Here is a 22,028-nt window from a genome sequence, read left to right as displayed (position 1 = left end):
TAGTTTATACCTAAAATGTCCTCTGCTATGGTATCCAAATGACTCAATTTTAAACTCATCTGTCCAAAGAACATTATTCCAGAAGTCTTGATCTTTGTCTTTGTTTTTCTGGGAAACTTAAGGCTGGCCATAATGTTTTTTTTAGAGAACAGTTACATTTGTGCAGTCTCTTTCAGTTGGTATAGGCATGATCTTTCAAACTTCACTTGACTGCATTGTGCACAAAGAGGATCGTATTGAAATCTATCTAATTTAATTTGATTCTGTCAATACAATTAGACTGTGTTGACAGGAAATTTCTGCATATCAGTTTGATCTGTCAGTTTTGTAAAGTTCCTGAAATGATAATAATTTCTATTTTATATTAGACGTACTGCTATGTATTCTCTTTGGGCTGTAAAGTTGCCTCGTCTTGTCTGCATAGAAAAGTGTTGCATAACAGACTGACAGCAAAGAGCTACAGCGATCCACTCTGCTCTCAAGTTACAGCAAGATATAAAGTCACCCCCATCTCTAAGTTTACCCACGCTGCTGTGACTGATCAAAAGAAGGTTAGTTTACAGAACGTGGGAAAAATGAAACACCATAGGCTAAGCAGCAGAAAACACACGAATCTGCAGAACATTTAAACAGACCAATCACTGTCCTGCCTTTAAAAGCCAGAAATATTATCACAATCAGTAATCCTTTCACTGACACGTGTGCAAACAAGTATAGTAAACGGGATTTTCCTACTGTCCTACTGTTTTCCTACCACATGGCTTTAAATGCCTCAACTTAAAAGAGCAATTCTCACCACACAGCTGGAGAAGCCGATCCCTATCAGCTTTGGGGAGATGTGTTTCCAAACGCCAATGCTTCCTTGTCGAATACTTTGGCCAGCTGCCAGCTCCATAAAAAACAGGGGGACTCCCACAATCAGTAAAAGAAAAACATACAAGATCATGAAAGCCCCTGAAAGAATTGAAAAAAAAAGACAGATTTACAAATGTGTTATACGTTGAAATGTGTTTGCTATCCCTCTAGGATTAAACTCTTTATTTAAAAGGCCCTCACCTCCTCCATTTTGGTGGCAAAGATATGGAAACCTCCAGACATTCCCTAAGCCCACGCTGAAGCCAACCTGAGCCAACACATACTGCATTTTAGAATCCCAGGCAGGCCGATCTTCATCATTTGATTCTGCTGTTTCAGGGATTGCTGCAAGCTTCATTTCAGACTGGTCTTCTCCCAACCAGGCTCTCTCCTCACTGGAATCCAGGGCAGGCTTCTCCATCTATTCAAAAACAAATAAAGAGGAGTGATAAATCTCCATACTAGGATACCAGTCCAGTTTAACAAAAAAACAGCACCCTCCTCATGTCTTGTGATTTCTGGTAAAAATAATTAAAATAATGTATTCTTTTTTGCAGTGGCATCCTCTCACATGAAATTAAAAGTATTCACCTTTTAAATTGAGAGTCTCAGTTACAATCATTAGACACTATCTAAATGCCAACCTGTTCGGAAGCAGGTTAAAATAGCCATTTCTGTACTACCATTGCAAACATAAATGTATGGAGATTTCCCAGAGCTTTCAAGAGTTTAACCCATCACACATGTATAAAATAGATTTTTTTCAGCAACAAATACTCACTAAAGCGCCTTATTTCCATGGTTAAGCATGGTGGAGGACCTGTGATACCGTGAGACTGTTGCTTATCCAGCATCTGAGAAACCTTGTTAGAGTACATGGTATCATGAATTCTTTGAAATATTAGGAGATTTCAGGTAACAATCTGCCAAAAAACTAAAAACTGGACACTGTTGAGTCTTTCAATAGGTTAATGATCCAAAATATAGGGGCAGATGATACAGAAATGGGTCTCCAGACACAAAATCAACCTTCTTCCATGGCCATGTCAGTCCTGAGACCTTTACCTTATAGACCGCCTGTGGGGTGGGAAGCAGAGAGGGAAACGTAAGGCCAGTACTTGTACTCAATTAAAGGTTAAATTGTTCTATAGTTTTCATAGTGAGATTATTTTACAGCAGTAAAATAAGTTACATGTAAGCCAGCCATCATTGCATTTTAATAACATAAAGTTAAACCATGTGGTACATATTTGGAGCTATTTATTACTGGCACCTAGCTCAAGATAATGTTGATGGCTGTTCGTGTCAAAGTCCACAACCCCAAATACACTGCTCATGTTTGACTTGTGGGGGAAGTGTGCAGGAAAAAGTTTGAGCCCTCCAAAAATAATATTGGAGTTTGTCAGTGAACCAAGGACTTTCTGAAACGTTGTGTTTCTGGACAGCTAAATTGAAAGTACAGTTTTTTTGGGACAGTAAAAAATACATCTATAACTGCACCCCAATTTCTCCATCTTAACAAGGGCAGATCCTTCTGTTCAAATGGAATAGTGGTCAGAGTATCAACACATCTCCAATCTAACCACAGGAACCCCATCTCTAAAAAGTTTAGCATGGAGTACACGTGCAAAGTGATGGCTTTGGAATACCAGGTCACTCTACTTCGGAATGGCCTGCCTTGGAACACAATATCGTCTGAACAGCCACTGATTATATGCAATAAACAAGGGACCCAATGAAGAAAACTTGCACACAGTCCAGCCTCTTATGGTTGATTTACATTACAATGGTTAGGCGCAACACCCACGTTCCTGAGAAGTCCTAAACTCAGTCACTGCAAAAGCATTAACTATTTCATAGGCTCGATATTTTTGGTTTTTCTATTTTCTTCACTATGTCACAAAGCAGCAAGGGTAACATTTTAATATTATCTCTTTTAATATGGTATTAAAGCTTTATGGCATGTTTATGCAATCACCCTCTGATCTCTGATAAACTGATAAAGAAAATCATTGATCAAATATAAGCCACATTAAACATATTGCCTGAAATATGCATTATTTTACCAAGTATGGACTAATAAGTCTCTGATACACAGTCGAGTGAAAAAATTAAACAGTCCTACAACCACCTGTGGTTTTTTATATAGGTATATTTAAAATTTCAACAATACCCAAAGGTTTTTTTCTAATATAAATAAACAATAAGAACTGAGAAAAATAAGTTTTAGAAATTCTCTGCCAAATGTAACACAAAATGCTTTTTTGGCAAAGAATTAATTAGGAAACTGCCACATTTATTCCCTCATAAAATGGCTTAGGTTACACAAAGGCATATAACATTAGAAGCACGAAATGATAACATCATCACTCTGTATTTTGCTATATAAATGCAGTTCATTTACCATTTAGCTTATGAGTCTGGTTAAAGAGTTTAAAAAGGTGTCAAGAGAATTTGATTCATCATTCAACTATACCAAAAACTGTTTATAACTGCATGACAAAACACCTGCTAAGCAAGTTCACCCTGAAAGCAGATGGCAAGATGCTAAAAGAGGTCTCCAAAAAATGGATTTCATCCATGGGACCTAGAGCAGAAGAATGAAAGGTCATTATGGGGAAATAAAATGACAAATATAGAGAGCTTACATTTTCAAGGAGGAATCCTTTGCTCTCTAAGAAACACATTAAGAGTAGTCTGAAGTATGCCAGAGAAGACCTGGACTTCTTGACTTCTTTGGACAGAGTCTAAACTGAAATATTAAGAGACCAGAAATGAGGGCATGTTTGGCATTAACCAAACACAACATTCCAGAAAAAGAGCCTCACAACAACGCAGGAACATCGAGCTGGAAGTGTCATGGTTTGGGGATGCTTTGCTGCAGCAGGACCTGGCCAGCTCATCATCATGGAATCCACCAAGAACTTGACTATATATCAGAAGGTTTTTCAGGAAAATGAGAAACCAGCTGTGAATAATTGAAATTGAAGCATTCAAAATGACAATGACCCAAAACACACCAGTCATTCCACCAAGGACTGGCTAAACACTGAAACATGGAAAGTCCAAGACATCTCGCCAGGTCTTGATCTTGTTGAGATGTTGTGGGGTGACATGCACGAAACCCCTCTCATGTCTCATAGATAAAATTGAGGGGTGGGGCAAACTTTCCTCAGATCAATGTCAGACACTAGTAGATGGCAACAAAAAGTCTCAATTAATTTATTATTTTCTTTGCAACAGTAGTGGCTTTTATTTATTTATTTTGATTGTTTTTTGAAAGTCAGCAGACAGGAAGAGAGATGGAGAGAAGGGAATTACATGCAGCACAGGTCACAGGAGACGCTGACTCAAGGACTGAAGCTTTCGTATATGCTCTAGCGCTACACCACCCGCCTCCTTTAGGTTATTTTAACCAAAGGGGACAAGACTTGCTATTAGAGGGTAGGGTGTCCTAACCTTTTCCTCAGTTAAAGACCCAGTTTTGTTTGTTTTTTATTTAGTAAAAACAAGATTAATTTGTGTTGTTTAAGTGAAATTAAATCACTTTGTTTTTAGAATACAAAATTTGAATAAAAATTGAAAAAATTACATTTTGCATTAAAGAACAGTTTAATGGTGTTTTTAATTTGTTCACAGCTGTAACGTGATTATCTCTGTTTCACAAAATGTCTATACTGACATGCAACCTTGTGAGGGGTTTTAGCGCATCCTATGTTCATACACTGTGAAAATGACCACCAACACATTTTCCCTGGTGAATGAGAATCATTTTTGTCTATTAAGAAGCTTTGGTTGAGGTCAGGCTACCTATACTCTCAAAAAAGCTTCAGAAAACATACACGGGGCTGTAGATCTGTAAGCTTGCTGTGTATTTTTTATCAAAACATGCAGAAACAGAAATTTGGTAAGATTTCCAAAAAGGGAAAAAATAAAATTGCTCCCTATATACTGAATTTTAAAGAATATCTCATGCAGCAGTTCACTTATAAGCAGCTGAATCCACAGCTCTAGGCAACTCAGATGAACAGGGTCCAAAATAGATTAACACGACTGGAACTGGCTTTGGGGTTTCACCACATGGTTTAGAAGAACAATTTGGCGGTGTAACCCCATCAGAATGGAAAGTTACTAGAGGCATATGACCCAGAAAGACTCTTGAAGACACACAGCCAGATAGGGCAGGTGTGTTCAGAAATAAATACACACAGGCAGATGAGAGTGAGATTGTGACAGAAATATGCATATCCAACTAGAGAGGAGGGGAAGCTAGGCAAAGAGCAGCCATTCAGTGAGTGAGAGTGAGAGGAAGAAACTCTGTTGGGAGGTGTTGGCTTTGCATTGGTTGGTGCTGTGGGTGGTGCTGAGGTGCATGAGAAGGCCATGGAGGAGGTGAAGCTGGGAAAAAATTGAGAAGAGAAGCTGTGGTGAATTTAATCATGTCTAATCTCTTGCTGGGATCAAACATTAGAACTCTGTCCTGAGGCCTCATACTACCCTGAATTTACACAGTAAATAAAGATGCACATTACAAAGAACAAAGTGACTCAGAGGAACATAGACACATACGGTATGTCCTTTAAAGTGAAAACATCTGACTTAAGAGATCAGGGTTGTGTCACTTATAGGTCCTTAAGCTTTGTGTCAGATCAGCATGTTCTGTTTTTATGTCTTTTTATGGTAATACTATAGGCCTCAGGATGGAGATACCGAAGTCTTCTATAAACACAGAATATGCAGAATATATCCTTTTATATGCAGTGTCTTGCAAGACAATCTTCGCCTACTCAAACATGCAAAGTTCTACACAGAAGGAGTAAAATATCTAACTAAACAAAATGAAGCAAAACAGCAGTGGGGTCAAACCATCAGTTATGGCAAAAATGATAATATGACAAAAGGGATGTGGTGGTGAGTGGAGGTTGGGGTGCAGCTCAAACTGTAACTCAGTTCTACTCAGTCATAAAACATCCCCCAACGCTGGGCAAGGTGAGCAGACAAAGGGTTATAAGACTTTTGGCGGCAAGCTAGTAAGCAGTAAGGTTGAAGACAAAGAAAATGGTGAATTTCACCATGAGGTTATTATAACAGTCCAGTTACACAGCGCACCTGGTGTTTGCACGGTAAAGACACACTTACGAGACACGGCGGTCTCCAAAAGTACCAGCGAGTTTCAAAACAATGGCATGCACATACAATTCCAAACACATTAGACTCTAAATGGTGACTCTAATTGCACTAAAAATCTCCTCTACCCGGCTATTCCTAATAAAGAAATAAAAAAAATAATAATAAAAGGATGTGTTTTACTTTGTTAAAGTCTTCCTTCTGAGCAGAGTTGAGAGAGAGGAAGGGGAAAGTTGGAAGTTAATGTGCATCCACAGTTAACTTCAGGAGAAGCGGTCAATCTTCCTCCTTTGTCCTCCTTGGCAAAAAGGAAAAATATGAGCTGACCATCAGCAGTTGACTAGAACACAAAACAAGGTGGTGATTCGTCTCCTTGAAACTCTGTGGGTTTTTTTGGTTACCTGTTAAGCTCACGTCTTCGATCGGCAAACTGAAATTTCTGGCCTTCTTATTCCAGAAACCTCTTTTATGAATTTTTCGTTGGCCAATGAAGGAGAATATACTAAATCCACTCGGGACTCTTCTCCAGATGATGCTTCAGTTGCGTGGTCACCGCGTCACGGTCTCCAGCTGAAGGCGAGCCCTCAAAATGGGCGCCTTCCTATATAGCGTCTTGTGACGTCAGACTTGGGACGCCCCGTCATATCAGTCGTAGTGTCCGATGGGATTTGTAGGAACGGACTGTCCTGGATACAAAATGGCCGATGACGTTGGAGAGGCACAGTGGTGTTGGACCACTTGTTTGCTGAGTATTGGATTATCTGCCCGTTGTTGGACGTCACTGTGCCCCTCCAATGGCATCGGCCATTTTGTACCCAGGACAGCCCGCTCCTACATATCCCATCAAGCATTGCGACTGATATGACTGGGCGTCCCCAGTCTGACGTCACAGGATGCTATATAGGAGGCGCTCATGTTTGAAACACTGCCTTCAGCTGGAACCCCACATCCAGGGATCGAAGCGCGTCACTTTAAGAGAAGAACTCTGTCCAGAGTTTCATTCATTCTCTCTCGTTGGACAACGAACTATTCACAACTGAAGTTTTTGGACTAGGAAGGCCAGAGATTTCACTTTTGCCGATCGAAGACGTGAGTTAACACGTAACTGGAGACACGGAGTTTCGGAGAGACGAACCGCTACCGTGTTTCATTTTCAAGTCGACTTTGATGGTCAGATCATATTTTTCCTTTTTGTCAAGAAGACCAAAGGACAAAGACTGACTGTTCCCCTGAAGTTAATTGTGGACGCACAATTAACTTAACCCCACTTTTCCTCGCTCGAATTCCCTCGCTCAGGAAGAAGACGACACAAGTAAAATCCATTTCTTTTTTTTTATTTCTTTATTCAAGTCCTGGGCAGGGTCAGAGGTTGTAGAAGCGATCAGAATCGCTGGTTAGGATCTCATGTGTTCTGAATAATATGTGCATGTAACCTTGCTTGTTTGAAACTTTGATGTGTTATGTGATATCGGGATCCGCCGTGTTCCCCAGAGCTGTCTGTGTTTACTATCTGAACGCAGGTGCGTTGCAAAACTGGACTGTTAAAACGACCTCATGGTAAAATTCTCCATTTTACCTTTGTCTTCAATCTCACTGTGCTAGCTTGCCGCCAAAAGTTATCAATCCTTTGTTTCAGGAGTAAAGGGGGGAAGTTTTATGATCAGAAGATCATAAAAGACACTCTAAGCTGCGCTCCAACCCCCCACCAGTCATCACCACACCCCCCTTTTCATATCTTCTCCTTTCCTCTGTTATGCCATAAACTGCTGGTTGACTCAATACATACCCACTACCGTTTGTTGATTTTGCTTATTTAGATGTTGTTTACCCCTGTGTATGTAGAATTTTGCATGTTGATTAGGTGAAAATTAATAAATATTCACATAGATAAAGAGAGAGCGTTTGGTGTTTCATTGTGTGCAAAAAGTGATGTGTCAGTCAAAATAAGGTTCAAGTTCCACACGTTTCGGCAGAAACGGTCGATTAACCAGTGACATCTCCGGCAATAGTTATTAACTATTACGGAGTATTTAACGGTTGTAATTGTCAGAGGCGTCGAGCCACAATTACAACACCAGAAACCTCTCTGGTCTCGATTCGTAAATGAGGATTTATGGTTAAGAAATTGATTTTGTCAGATTATGATTTGTAATTATAATTATTGATCAAGATTATTCAATCAATAATCATACTCCCAACATATGGCGTCCCTGCGTGGGCCTTAAAAAGACAGACATCAAATCACTGTTGCACAGAATGAACGAACAGTTGTGATCTCCGTTAACTAGACGTTATTGGGAGACTTGAGTTTCGCACAGAACGTTTGTGAATTAGGGGATTTCGATTAGGTTGTGCTCAGTTCTACTGCAAAGGATAACATTAGCTTTCAGAGGTGTTTGTTGTGGATGCAAGGTGAAAGTTGGTTTAACTTGTGGAAAAGTTAAAGTTATTTCCAGTCGCCAGCCTGCTGCTGCAGCTGTAAAAACCTGCGCTGATAAGCAGCAGACCTGCCCCAGTGGCCACTGAGCGTAATTACAGTTGTGACCAACATTCTCCCAGTCAGTTAGAGAACAACACCTACATCTGGTGGCCATTTAATAGATTACAGATTGCAGCTGGATTTCCCAAACCGCAGACCTGCACTCAGTACCATCTGGTGGTCACTAGTGCGAATTGCATTTCCTACGTTGATTTTTTTTTTTTAAATCACTCAATTCATTAACACAGGCAGATTATTCCATCACCTATGATCAAAAGGGCATAACTTAAAGTTGAAAGTTGAAATTACAGATCATTCATTACCGCTTTTGAAAAATTTTAAGCATTTTTGCTGGGTTTTTTAGTGTGTGAAGCATGTTTTGACCTGACTCATAAAACTAACTTAGTTGTTTAACAGGAAGGTAGGTGATTCATATTAGAGAACACTAACATTTATTTGAAGCTAAGAACAGCATTGAATGTTTAGTTTCGTTTCCCATTTTTAAAATTTTATTTTGAACTTGGTTTCTGGGTTATTTCAAAAAAAAAAAAATTCTTTCCCTTTTTCTTTTTTTTTTTTTGCATGTTTGCTTGATTAACCCCTTTAAAGCATAGACTTGGGTAAGCCACAGTTTGAACGGTCAAACCTGTGTGCCCATTTTAAGCAAACCCATACACCTGGAAGAGACAGGTATGAATCAGACAGCTAGCTGAATAGCTTAGCCTGTTGTGTGCAGCTAATTAAGTTTAGCAATCCTTAATCACTGAACAGCTTAGCCTGTTGTGTGCAGCTAATTAAGTTTAGCAATCCTTAATCACTGAACAGCTTAGCCTGTTGTGTGCAGCTAATTAAGTTTAGCAATCCCTAATCACTGAACAGCTTAGCCTGTTGTGTGCAGCTAATTAAGTTTAGCAATCCTTAATCACTGAACAGCTTAGCCTGTTGTGTGCAGCTAATTAAGTTTAGCAATCCCTAATCACTGAATAGCTTAGCCTGTTGAATTGCTGCTAATTTCTTTAGTGGTGGTTCATAAATAAACAGTTTGTGTGTTTGCATTGTGCATTTTGGGCCAAAGATGGAGGGAACATCCCAGACTGCAGCTGGAGATGTGTGTATGGTGGAGGACCCCATAGGAATGCAGGCACAAGAGGTGATAGGGTCATTGATTCTGCTGTCCCCCGAGGAGCGTAAAGGCCTCAATGATTATGGCATTGAGCAATGTGAAGCCAGGATTCAGGAGTTGCTCCAAGTCATTAGAAACCCACCGAAGGACAGACGGGTCTCAGATGTGTTAGGACAGCTCACTCTGTTGTATCAGCGAAGGTTAATGTTGGAAGTTGACCAGCGCGTTAAACTGCAGTTCGAGCTGAATGATACGTTGCAGACGGTGGATGTCCTTCGAGGGGAAATAACAGAAGTGGGAAATAGATTAGAAGCAATAGAGGGTAGCCATGCCACCCCGCCCCCCCTGGAAGAATGGGGGGACGAACCGAAACCCACCTCACAGGTTGAAACCTTTGGAGGTGAGCCACACCTGCGAAACCCTGAGAGAACTTGCAGGTCAGATCTGGAGGATGTAGAAGCTGCTCTCCAGAGATTACCTTTCCAGGCTCATGGGGTTCCCCAGACATCCACCGAGATAAGAACGGGGATAAGTAGTCAGAATAGGTTCAGTGGTGCGGTGCCCCGCCCCACTGCAATCAGCAGCCATGAACGGTACCTAGCTGGGGACCCAGCAGGTGTAAATAGTTCACGGTTCAGATGCGAGCAGCCGTCAAACGTGGCTCGCAGTACGGTCCTCTACGATCCCTCACCTCCGCCACGGCGACAGGAGTGCCGCCCCTGGGATTCAGGTAGCTCCTACCGCCCTCAACCGCTGCCCAGGACCCGAGTCCGGGAAGCACAGGGCCCACAGTTATACCGGGAGCAGCCTCCACTGCCTCCTCCGAGGATGAGGCGTGATGCACCGATACCCTCTGAGTGCAACCGGAGTGAACTCTCCGATGATGACTCAGATGGGCCGGGACCAATCCCTGAAAGTGGATTGCGCACCCGCCAGCTTGAGTCCCTTGCTAAAGACATAGAGCGTTTCGACCCTAATAAGGCAGAATCAAACATTGATGATTACCTTAGGGAAGTGGAACGCTGTCTTCTAGATTTGTACTGCCCATCAGCACGGGAGAAACTGAAGCTCATCTGGAAGACAACGTCCAGGAGCGTCCATGTTTTCATGGAGAGCCTGACACCCGCAGTCCGAGACCGTTATTCAACCCTTTGCGAAGCTTTAAGGGATGAATATTCTGTGTACACGGACCGGGCCTCAGCCACACTTGGGGCTTTCACGATCCAGCAAAAGAAAAGCGAAGCACCCAGGGAGTATTACCGGCGCTTGAGAGCCGTTTACTTCCAAGGACGCAATGCGCCAGGCATTGAGGAGGAACATGCTTTTAAATCCCTGTTCCTCCACAACCTTCATGAAAGTGTGCGATACGAGGTTACTATGTATTGCAGAACCAAGGCCATGAGCATGCAAGAGATCCGCAAATATGCTCAGATGGCGTGGGAAACACGTGCTCGCCCGACCAAGGGATCGGAGAGCGAGGCTAGGGTTTTACAGGTCCAGACTGAAAGAACCAGCCATGCATTAGAAGGTCAGGAAAGGCCTTCAACCAGAACCTATGCGAAGAACAGGTTCAGGGAACAACATAGGTTTGGTCAGCTGGACTGGGGGGGTGGTACTGAATACCAACCACAGTCAAAGTTGCCGGACCATTTCCGGTCAAACAGACGACCTGACCATCACGTGAAGCCTAAAGGTAAACCTGATGGAAGAGGGTGGAACCCACACGCAGAAGGGATTATGGGGAAAGAGATGGAGGAGGCCTTGCGTAAGATGGTAAGGGAAGCGGTGCGTCAGGCCACCATGCCCCCACAACCCTTGAAACAGGAAGCGGACCTAGTTAAACCAGACCCAAACTTCCTGTCAGCATGACTAGGCGTGGACCCAGTCTCCACAGCCATCAGAGTCTACCTGATCGGATGGGGAGACAAACCTGGGAAACTCCAAGAACCCCTTGGGACTTCTCCAGGAGAAACACCACAAATCATTGCTCCAAGGTTCTTAGGTAAACTGAACCAGAATGAACATATAGGTTACCTACACTATCTCACTAGTATAGGAGGACAGGTCAAACTGAGGTTCCATTTTAAAACAGGATCAGAGATCAGCCTGTGGTTCTCGGTCTCGTTTGAGGAGGCGAGTAGAGCCATGCTCTCCCTCAGTAAACCACTTCAGGCTGAATTTCGTGATGTAAGTATCACCAGCTGCACCCAAAACCGATCATGCATCACTAATTGGGTGGAGCTGGACATTACACCCGAAGACACGGCTCTGGTGCACCCCATCTATAGGTGCACATTAAACAAAGACCTTCGTCTTGGTGGCCAGGACCTGCTGGACAGGCTGGCCCCACTCATTGACGGCCACCAGGACCAACTCTGGGTCCAGGCGGAGGTGCAAAACCCACGGGGTGCACGCAGCGAACGATTCATTGTGACCAATCAGGTCAGCAGCTTAGAGGAGCCCGAAGGACCTCTCAGGCCATCATCAGAGCCGGTCATGTGCACCTCCGAGACACAGCTGCACCCAGCCATCCAGGAAACTCCCATCAGAGGCGGTCATGCATTGCTTGGCTCTTTAAAGAACCCAGGTGTGGACACTTACAACCCCAAAGTGGTGGAAGATGTACACCTGGAAACCAGGTTCACACCAGAAGTGCTACTAGCATTCTGGCTGGGACATCCGTCAACCATTAGAGGGCTGTATGACCGTTTGTGCCAAAAAGACCCCTTTGTAACTGAGGTACAACACAGCCACACACTCCTTTTAGTAGACGGGCTCCGCCCTCTCCTCAAGACAGCCAGTGTGCAGATTGGCATCAAACAGCTCTCCCATGCTGTGGACATTGTTCCAACAGACCAAAGGGGGGTCACGTTATCCGACGCCCATTACTCTCCTGTAGGGTGCCATAGGAGCTACAAAGCCACACTCCACACCCTCCAGCAGATGGCGCACTGGCCTCCAAGGTCTCACGACACCCAGGTCTACATCAAAGGATGTTTAACCTGCTGCCAGTTTCAGCCATCCCAGCCAACCAGTAAACCTCCGCTTCAGCGAAGGGGGGTTACATTACCTAGGTTCCACCTTCAGACCAACTGGGTCGAACCAGCTCCAAAATTAACAGGAGGTAACAAATTCCTCCTAACTGCGACATGCAGCTTCATCAAGTGGGTTGGATGCTTGTCAGAAAAGGTTGACACCATCATCCCAGCTGCTGCTCTTTAGCTGAACCAGATGAAGTCCTACATCGAACTCTCCTCCCCAAGAACAGAGCTTGTCTCAATGTCCGGGAAAGGAGAGGCCAGTGCGTAGGACTAGTTAAATAGGTGCATGTTTCATTAACTCACACTAACATGCACTAATCACTAACAACTTTCTTCAACAGAAACAGTTAAACATATAACTACCTTCTAGGACACAGTCTTAAACTGTAAGTTGAAACGATAATTTTCCATAACACTGTATGCACAGCAGACCTCACAAAAGTGTTTAAGAATGATGTAATGGACACACCCATGCTGCCCGAGATTTCATACAAAATCGTGTTAAAGGAGGTTGGTTCATCTATAGACAGTCCCACCGAGGCACAGATACCCATTGACCTAGTTCTGCTGAACTTAGTAGAGAAATCCTAAGTCCACCACGACAGACACCTTGCAACCTCCACAAACACACCTGGCTTATAGCCTAAATACTGCAATTCGTTTATTCTTTTCTCCCTCTTTCCACATCTAGATAGTTTAGAGACAGGAGTCCTATTAAAACCCATCATCATCCGGAAGAGCCAATGGTTTAAGCCTAAACCTGTTTTAACCATTCGTTTTAGATTACACACCGCATACCAGCAGGTTAAGCGTTTACAGGTCAGGATTGATGCCCTCACATTCATTCCCTCACGGTTCATAGCACCGCCTTTGCCAACGACACAGCCAGGGTCCAGTGCCTAATAGAAGTTGGATGAATAAGCTATGAACCATGATTTTGTTTGTTCCTTTTATTCTTATATATACATATATATGTACGATATCTGTTATTGTTTCACTTTGTCTCAGGATTACCAAAGCTGATGACCAAAGAATGTAATGATAATGTGAATGTATTGTCCTGTATTTGTCTCATTGAACAATGTAGAAAGGGATGAGTTTAGTCAGAGTTAGTCCTGCCCAGGCTAACCTCTATCCTGCCCAGTCGTAGGTTTTGAGTAACACAGAGACAATTTTGTTTTGTTCTGCTTCGCCACGGATCACTGATTGCTCAGCAAAGGACAGAATGGTCCCAGTAGCTTCAAAGACTGCGATTCATCTCACCCTTTGAACCTAGGGGGGAATGTTGGACCACTTGTTTGCTGAGTATTGGATTATCTGCCCGTTGTTGGACGTCACTGTGCCCCTCCAATGGCATCGGCCATTTTGTACCCAGGACAGCCCGCTCCTACATATCCCATCAAGCATTGCGACTGATATGACTGGGCGTCCCCAGTCTGACGTCACAGGATGCTATATAGGAGGCGCTCATGTTTGAAACACTGCCTTCAGCTGGAACCCCACATCCAGGGATCGAAGCGCGTCACTTTAAGAGAAGAACTCTGTCCAGAGTTTCATTCATTCTCTCTCGTTGGACAACGAACTATTCATAACTGAAGTTTTTGGACTAGGAAGGCCAGAGATTTCACTTTTGCCGATCGCAGACGTGAGTTAACACGTAACTGGAGACACGGAGTTTCGGAGAGACGAACCGCTACCGTGTTTCATTTTCAAGTCGACTTTGATGGTCAGATCATATTTTTCCTTTTTGTCAAGAAGACCAAAGGACAAAGACTGACTGTTCCCCTGAAGTTAATTGTGGACGCACAATTAACTTAACCCCACTTTTCCTCGCTCGAATTCCCTCGCTCAGGAAGAAGACGACACAAGTAAAATCCATTTCTTTTTTTTTATTTCTTTATTCAAGTCCTGGGCAGGGTCAGAGGTTGTAGAAGCGATCAGAATCGCTGGTTAGGATCTCATGTGTTCTGAATAATATGTGCATGTAACCTTGCTTGTTTGAAACTTTGATGTGTTATGTGATATCGGGATCCGCCGTGTTCCCCAGAGCTGTCTGTGTTTACTATCTGAACGCAGGTGCGTTGCAAAACTGGACTGTTAAAACGACCTCATGGTAAAATTCTCCATTTTACCTTTGTCTTCAATCTCACTGTGCTAGCTTGCCGCCAAAAGTTATCAATCCTTTGTTTCAGGAGTAAAGGGGTGTTGGATTGGTGCAAAAACTTGTTATCACTCATGTAAAAACCTTGGGTTGGAAGGCACCTGCACTATGCCTTCCTCCCTGTGTGTGTGAGATCATTGTTATCTCTGTGTGAACCAGCCTCCTTTCCGTCTCACACACATACACCCTGTCTGAACTGTCTGTTGAACTGTGTATATAAATAAAGAGATAGGGTGTCAAAACTTTGTAGTTTCACTGCAAAGTGGGCTACCCTTGTCACAAGTAACTATGACTGTATCGTTCTTACCTCTGAGTTGACTAAATAATACCTAACATTTATTGGTCCTTCGAAGCCGGATTAATTCAATAACCTTATTTCTCTTTGCTTTAACGGTGACTCTGGGATCCGTGGGGGAAGCCTGACGTCGAGCGAAGCACCGCTGCACAGCCTCCTTTAGCCGGAGTGGCTGAAAGTCCCGGTGTGTGTGAATTCACACCTGGCCAGTGGGTTATTGCCTTCCTCTGCGCGGGGTGACTCTCACAGGGTCCAAAGAGTCACCAAGAAGTCAACTCCGAGGTGAGACAGTTTTAAAATACAGTTCATAGGAAAAGTACTTAACAGTCGTTGGTAGTGCGTCGCCGGTAAGGACGCTGCATTCGAATGGTTTTATTCCACCGTGAAAGGAATAGTGACAAATTTGGTACAATCCCGCCGTGAAGGGGATTAAAGAAAACGACTGAGGATTATTCCCCTGTGAGGGAATAGAGTAAGCGCTATATAAATAAAAGAAGAAAAGTACTTAAAAGTCGTTGGTAGTGCGTCGCCGGTAAGGACGCTGCATTGGGATGGTTTTATTCCACCGTGAAAGGAATAGTGACAAATTAAGGTAGGGCCCCGCCAAGAAGGGGGCCAAATAAAACGACTAAGGGTTATTCCCCTGCGAGGGAATAGAATAAGCGCTATACAAGTAAAAAGAACGGAGTAAATTGAGCTCATAAAATAACACCAAGTTAACTTAGAAAAATTACAAGGTACCTGAAACTAACTGTGTGACTGTGTTGTGTGTGTATGGAGGACTAAGCATTTTAATAGAATCATAGCAGGATTCTGCTAGTCCTGTGTTTTCTTTTGCCCAGATTAAAACTACGTACTGGTGACTTTGGAGATTCAGGTCGGATTTCATTCCAGAAAATTAACACCGCTGCGAATTAGTCGCAGTAGAAGGCCGTGTTAATGTCCTCTCCTTAAAGTCTCATGCCAGTGACCTTTTATCTGGGACATTTATACTACAATTAAACTAACATAAAACATAATGGGGAAGAAACAAAGTAAACTAATTGACTTAGAAGGGGAGGTAAAGTTTATGGAGAACTATGTAAAAGGAGCAGGTATGATCTGTCATAGATGGAATAAAAAATAAAAAACATGGGTTTTTGGGCAAATTAGATACAAAGGATGTCTTAAAATTACAAGGGGATCTAAAATTAGCAATAATGAAAACTAAAAAGAGAAAAATAACAAAGAACAATGGGGAAAGAACAGAGAAAAAGCTCTGATTTAACAGAAATATGTGCACGATGGCATAAAAATACGGATTTTCAGGTAACTTAATTATCACTGAAATCCTAAAACTACACGGGGATCTTAAACTGGAGATTATGCATTCAAAAGATTCAAGAGACAATAAAAAACCTTGCCAGATTATAATTTCAAAGGGGACTTTTCAGTCCCTGAGTGCTCACAGTTGATAAACAGATTAAAACAAAAAGATGAATTAAAAAAACAACAATAAGAGCATCTTTTAACTGACATAGCCATAATACTGAGGCCTTAAGAAAAGCACAGGAAAAAACTTTCAGCTTAACTGAAAACAAATAAAGGGGAGGGCGGACTGCCACCCATCCCAGGTTAGAATACCAAGGTAGCCCCAAATTATAAAGACTAAGAGATGGTTTTAGAGGACGTGGTAAAAGAAGTTAAAAGAGGAGGTGACAATGTGGACAACATGGAAACTGTCCAACTGGACAACCCAGTGAACAATGACTAGAGAAGGGAGAACAGAATGTTGTTAAAGAAGTAATCTGAGAGTAAAAGATTTTGTAGGCAAGCATTAGTGAGAAACAGGTGCTTTAAAAATCATTCTATGGTGTTATACTACCAACAATATCATGATAAAATGCAAAAGATTCATTTTACAGGGAAATAATTCCATATTTGGCTCAGATTGTTTGCATTCTTGATTTTTCCTCTTTGAGAGAAGTTAAATTTCAGCTCTGTGAAACGACCTTGACAAAGAGATGCAGCTGCCTGAAAACAAAGATAAAACTTCTGCAAACAGCAGAAGCCTGTCTCTGCTGAAAGGTCTGAAAAAAATTGTAACTCTACCTCTGCATGTGTCAAACTCAAGGTCCGCGGGCCAAAACCGGACCCCAGAAGTTTAGTGATTCTCTAGAAGTAGAGCCTTTTAATATGGTGATTGTGTGCTTGAATGTTATTTTGTCAATCAATAAGCAGTTTTGTCTACATTCTGCCACAATCTGCCTTTTGAAAATGTTTTGAATCTTGCTCTTTATGTATAAAAAAAAAAAAGAAAAGAAAAATTGGCTAAAGTCTGCAGACACAAAATGAACCTGGATTGAAGCTCTAACTAAGTTTATTTAATCTGAGATCTTCTCCAAATGCAACAGTATATGTCAGTCTACATGAGATACTAACAATTTCACCTACTGGTATAATATAAAGATCTGATTGAATATGTGAAACAAACAATGATGAAAGTTTTTCAACAGGTGATGCTCATCCAGGAGGAAGACAGTGTTCCTAGGAAATGCAGCTCATTCATTAACAATCAGTTTTTCTCCTATAGGTGAAAGTTTTGCTGACTAATCATAGGCTGGATCTATGAAACATTATGTGCACAGACCAAATGACCAAGGTTCTGACTGACTTATGAACCTCACTGACCTGACAATGATAACATGACACCCAACAGATAACACCTTTAAGGTGGACCCACTAAGACCACCTTATTGATTCTTGGTGAATAAAAAAAAAGAATTGAAGCGTTCAAAACAGACCTTGTGGAAACAAAAGGGGTTATGAGGAAACAATGTGCATTTTAAGAATAATAGAAGTCAAATTATGTTCAAATTTTTGCAAATAAAAATGACTCTGACAGAAAAATAAGTAAGTAGTGTGTGAATGTGTGTGAATGGGAATGACTGATTTCATTGTAATGCATCTTTGAGGGACTTTAAAAGCGCTAATAAAGGTCTGATGTTCTGATGATCTTTGCCAAATTTATATCTTAATAAAGTTTCCAGAATCTTTTTTGAAAAATCATATAAAGATAGCAAAGGTTCTACCTGTATTGAAAATACTGATAACCATAAGAAAGTTCATAGACCCGTCTTCAATTTTTCCTAATTCTTTTACAAACAGGTTATTTAAACTTTCATGTGGCCAAATGTCTGTGTTTGACTTTCTGTTTTTGTGAAATAAATGTCTGATTCATGTTATGTAAAAATTAGAGTCCTCAACATTACCATAATAATATTAGGTCAGTTCTCTATGGTAAAACAAAAAGATTTTAACAGATGTTTAGACTTTTTCCAGTTAGGTTCAAAATGATTGAATTAGACTCAAACTTAACATAAGATGAAATTAACCTTAACAGAATTACTGAACTGGACTGAAATAGATAAAACTTTAGTTAATTGAAACAAACTTTAGTTACTTGAACTAAATACAAAGCTGACTGAAACTGTATGTTGTATCTATAAAACTGGGTAAAACAAACTAAGATTATAAGATATAATATGCCCTTCATTTGTTGTGTTCATCAGTGAGTGAGTTTTTATTTTTTATTTTTAATAAGAACTAAACCAAGCATTATTTATAATAATAGCAACTACCAAAAATAGTGATCTCATTTTTAAATGTAATAAGGACTTACTTTATAAAATATGATAAAAAAGAATAATAAGAATTTGGAAAAACAGAGGCTTTAAACCTCTGCAGGAACAGCACTGACACTGTCAAAAGTGGATCCTAATACAGGAATCTGGAAGCTCATTCTGGCGTGGACAGTCAAAGTCCATCCAAGGATACATTTAGATGAGGCAGAGGGACAAATACAGGGCTTAGCTGAGAGCAACATGCATCCTGCCCTATCTGCTGTCCCACCTGAACTGTGGTCCCAATCATCAACTGATGTAGGGCTTATAAAGGGGTTCCCACCATACAAGGTTAAACTAATATCTGAAAAAAGGCCATTAGTCCGTCAATACCCCTTAAAGCCAGAAGCTGAAGAAGATACTAAGCCAGTAATACAAGATATGTTGAAGTCAGGAATATTAAGAGAAGCACCTGACGCTACATGCAAGACATATCACACTGACATCACTATTATTATCACAGCCAAACATAACTCTAAAAAGATGTGCCCTTTAAATCCAAGTACTCTAATACCTACTGCAGAAGATGGAAAACCACATTCTTATAAAGCAAAAGTTGAAGAAGACACCAAACCCAGACAAGACATTTCTCAAACCCTTATACCAGATTCATGTGTTGTGTTTGTAGATGGCTCAGCATCTAAAGATGAATATGGAAAGAATAGAGTTGGTTATGCAATAACAACCATCGATAGGATAATAGAAGCTAAATCTCTTCCCAATACATGCTCAGCCCAAACAGCAGAATTATATGCTTTAGTAAGAGCATGTGAATTACATGAGGGACAAATACTTACTATATACACAGACAGCCAATACGTTTTCGGATCAGTACATCACCATGCTAAGATTTGGCAAAATAGAGGTTTTAAAACATCATCAGGGACAGAACTAACTCATTTCAACCTATTAAAGAGAAAATGTCAGATCTGCTATTTATAGACACAGATGTGCTGAAAGACGCCCAACAGTCAGCAACCAAGACAGAAATAAAGGCCTGGCTAAAGAGAGGAGCACAGAGAAAAGATGACATCAATCAGATAGAAGATAAACCAATCCTCCCAAAATATTTATACAACACAGCGGCTACAGTGACACATTGGGAAGACCCACGTGTCAAGGGGGGAATATGTCACATCTGGTAAAGCATTAATGCTACACTATAAATATTTCTGACTATGCAAATCATTTTTGCAGATCATGCATAATTTGTTGCAAACACGGGGGAAGAAATATTGCCTAGTTGTAATAGATGAACCTAGTGACACATTTCTTCCCCACATATGGTATCCCACAGATTATAAGGTCAGATAATGGAACTCATTTTGTAAATAAATTAATAGAACTAAGTTCTAATGCATTAGGGTTTCAGTTAAAGATTAAGGAAAACAATGGAAGAAACAGGGAGGCCATGGCCCGAATGCCTATCCCTGGTTAATTATGGATGAGAATAACTCCAAATCAAACTGGTCTTACTCCATTTGCCACCTACTGTACATCATTGTATGGCTCCACCCACTATATTCTGAGTCTGAGATCACGTGACACCAAGTTGCTGATGTGAATTTGTATTCTCAAAGAAATAGTACATGGCAGACCGTTTTCTCTGCCCTCTGACATGAATGAAATAGAGAAAGCACAACAGGAACCTTCATTAGCTGAGTGGATGAATAAAATGTTGCAGACAAAAGAAGAACAAATGTCCAGTGGTCTGCCGATAATCTCTGCTCCTATCCCACAGAATGAGGCCTGGAGACCTGGTCCTGATTAAGACACTCCACCGGAAGGATTGGAGCACTCCTTGGTGGAAAGGGCCGTTTCAAATACTCCTAACAACGCCCACAGTTCTGAAAATAGCAGAGAGGCCTTCCTGGATCCATAAAAGCCACTGTAAGCCAGTTTTGCCGTTACAGGAGCCAAACCAACCGACGGGGTAGCAGAGGAAGTCCGGGTTCAAAGATGGCCCAGCGTCTCAAACCGGTGAAGAAAACAGCTGATCTGCGCCCAATTATAAAATGGCTCTCTGTAACATGTGGACAGGACTGATAAGCCTGAGCTTAATTCTGGTAGCAGGACTCTTTCTCTATCTAAAGCAGGATCCACAGGAGGTGATACCGAACCAGAAGAGATGGACATCAGACGGGACCCATCTCAGAACACTGACGGAAGAACATGACGCACATCCATTCCTACAGAATTTCTGGTATTGTTCATGGTGGCATATGCAACACTGAACCAGGTAGAAATGCACGAAAATGAAGGGGACGATTATGATGACATGTTGTAAATAAATCACATCAAAAGCCTGAGTGTACTCATACATTGTATTTCATAAAATAACCTTACAGCAGAAAATCGAAAGAAGTTGTTGCTTAAGTGAAATGAGAAAAAGTACAATGATGACATAAACAGGGCAGATTTTTTAATTCTTTTATTTTTATGATTTCAAGTATTATTCTTTTATTTTTATGATTTCAAGTATTATTCTTTTATTTTTATGATTTCAAGTATTATTCTTTTATTTTTATGATTTCAAGTATTATTCTTTTATTTTTATGATTTCAAGTATTATTCTTTTATTTTTATGATTTCAAGTATCATTCTTTTATTTTTATGATTTCAAGTATCATTATTTTATTTTTATGATTTCAAGTATCATTATTTTATTTTTATGATTTTAAGTATTAATCAACATTTAACTTTTAATGGTCGCCGAGGGCGGCGGGGCCGTATGAGTATTTCCCACAAAATATAATCTGTTTACCGTCCGTGGGTTTTCGCTCATACAAAGTATTTTTCTTACTCGTTTTTATATTAAATGTTTTTACTTGTGATAAAAGGAGGGACTGTTGGATTGGTGCAAAAACTTGTTATCACTCATGTAAAAACCTTGGGTTGGAAGGCACCTGCACTATGCCTTCCTCCCTGTGTGTGTGAGATCATTGTTATCTCTGTGTGAACCAGCCTCCTTTCCGTCTCACACACATACACCCTGTCTGAACTGTCTGTTGAACTGTGTATATAAATAAAGAGATAGGGTGTCAAAACTTTGTAGTTTCACTGCAAAGTGGGCTACCCTTGTCACAAGTAACTATGACTGTATCGTTCTTACCTCTGAGTTGACTAAATAATACCTAACAAGGGGGGAAGTTTTATGATCAGAAGATCATAAAAGACACTCTAAGCTGCGCTCCAACCCCCCACCAGTCATCACCACACCCCCCTTTTCATATCTTCTCCTTTCCTCTGTTGTGCCATAAACTGCTGGTTGACTCAATACATACC

At 41.2% G+C, this 22,028-nt stretch overlaps 1 protein-coding gene across 1 annotated transcript in view; it reads right to left on the bottom strand.

Moving 5' to 3' along the window:
• Positions 1-22,028, bottom strand: part of LOC124863969 (sodium-dependent neutral amino acid transporter B(0)AT2-like) — a 33,210-nt gene that overhangs the window by 8,302 nt on the left and 2,880 nt on the right. The window contains exons 2-3 of the mRNA XM_047358562.1: positions 1,057-1,276; positions 797-954 (exon numbers count right to left, since the gene is read on the bottom strand). Coding sequence (XP_047214518.1) covers positions 797-954; positions 1,057-1,276 — 378 coding nt within the window. The remainder of the gene's footprint in view (positions 1-796; positions 955-1,056; positions 1,277-22,028) is intronic.

The sequence above is a fragment of the Girardinichthys multiradiatus genome, chromosome Y, assembly GCF_021462225.1.
Source record: "Girardinichthys multiradiatus isolate DD_20200921_A chromosome Y, DD_fGirMul_XY1, whole genome shotgun sequence".
NCBI classification, from domain to species: domain Eukaryota; kingdom Metazoa; phylum Chordata; class Actinopteri; order Cyprinodontiformes; family Goodeidae; genus Girardinichthys; species Girardinichthys multiradiatus.
The sequence above is the reverse complement of the archived record's forward strand: the minus strand, read 5'-3'. Positions and strand labels throughout refer to the sequence as shown.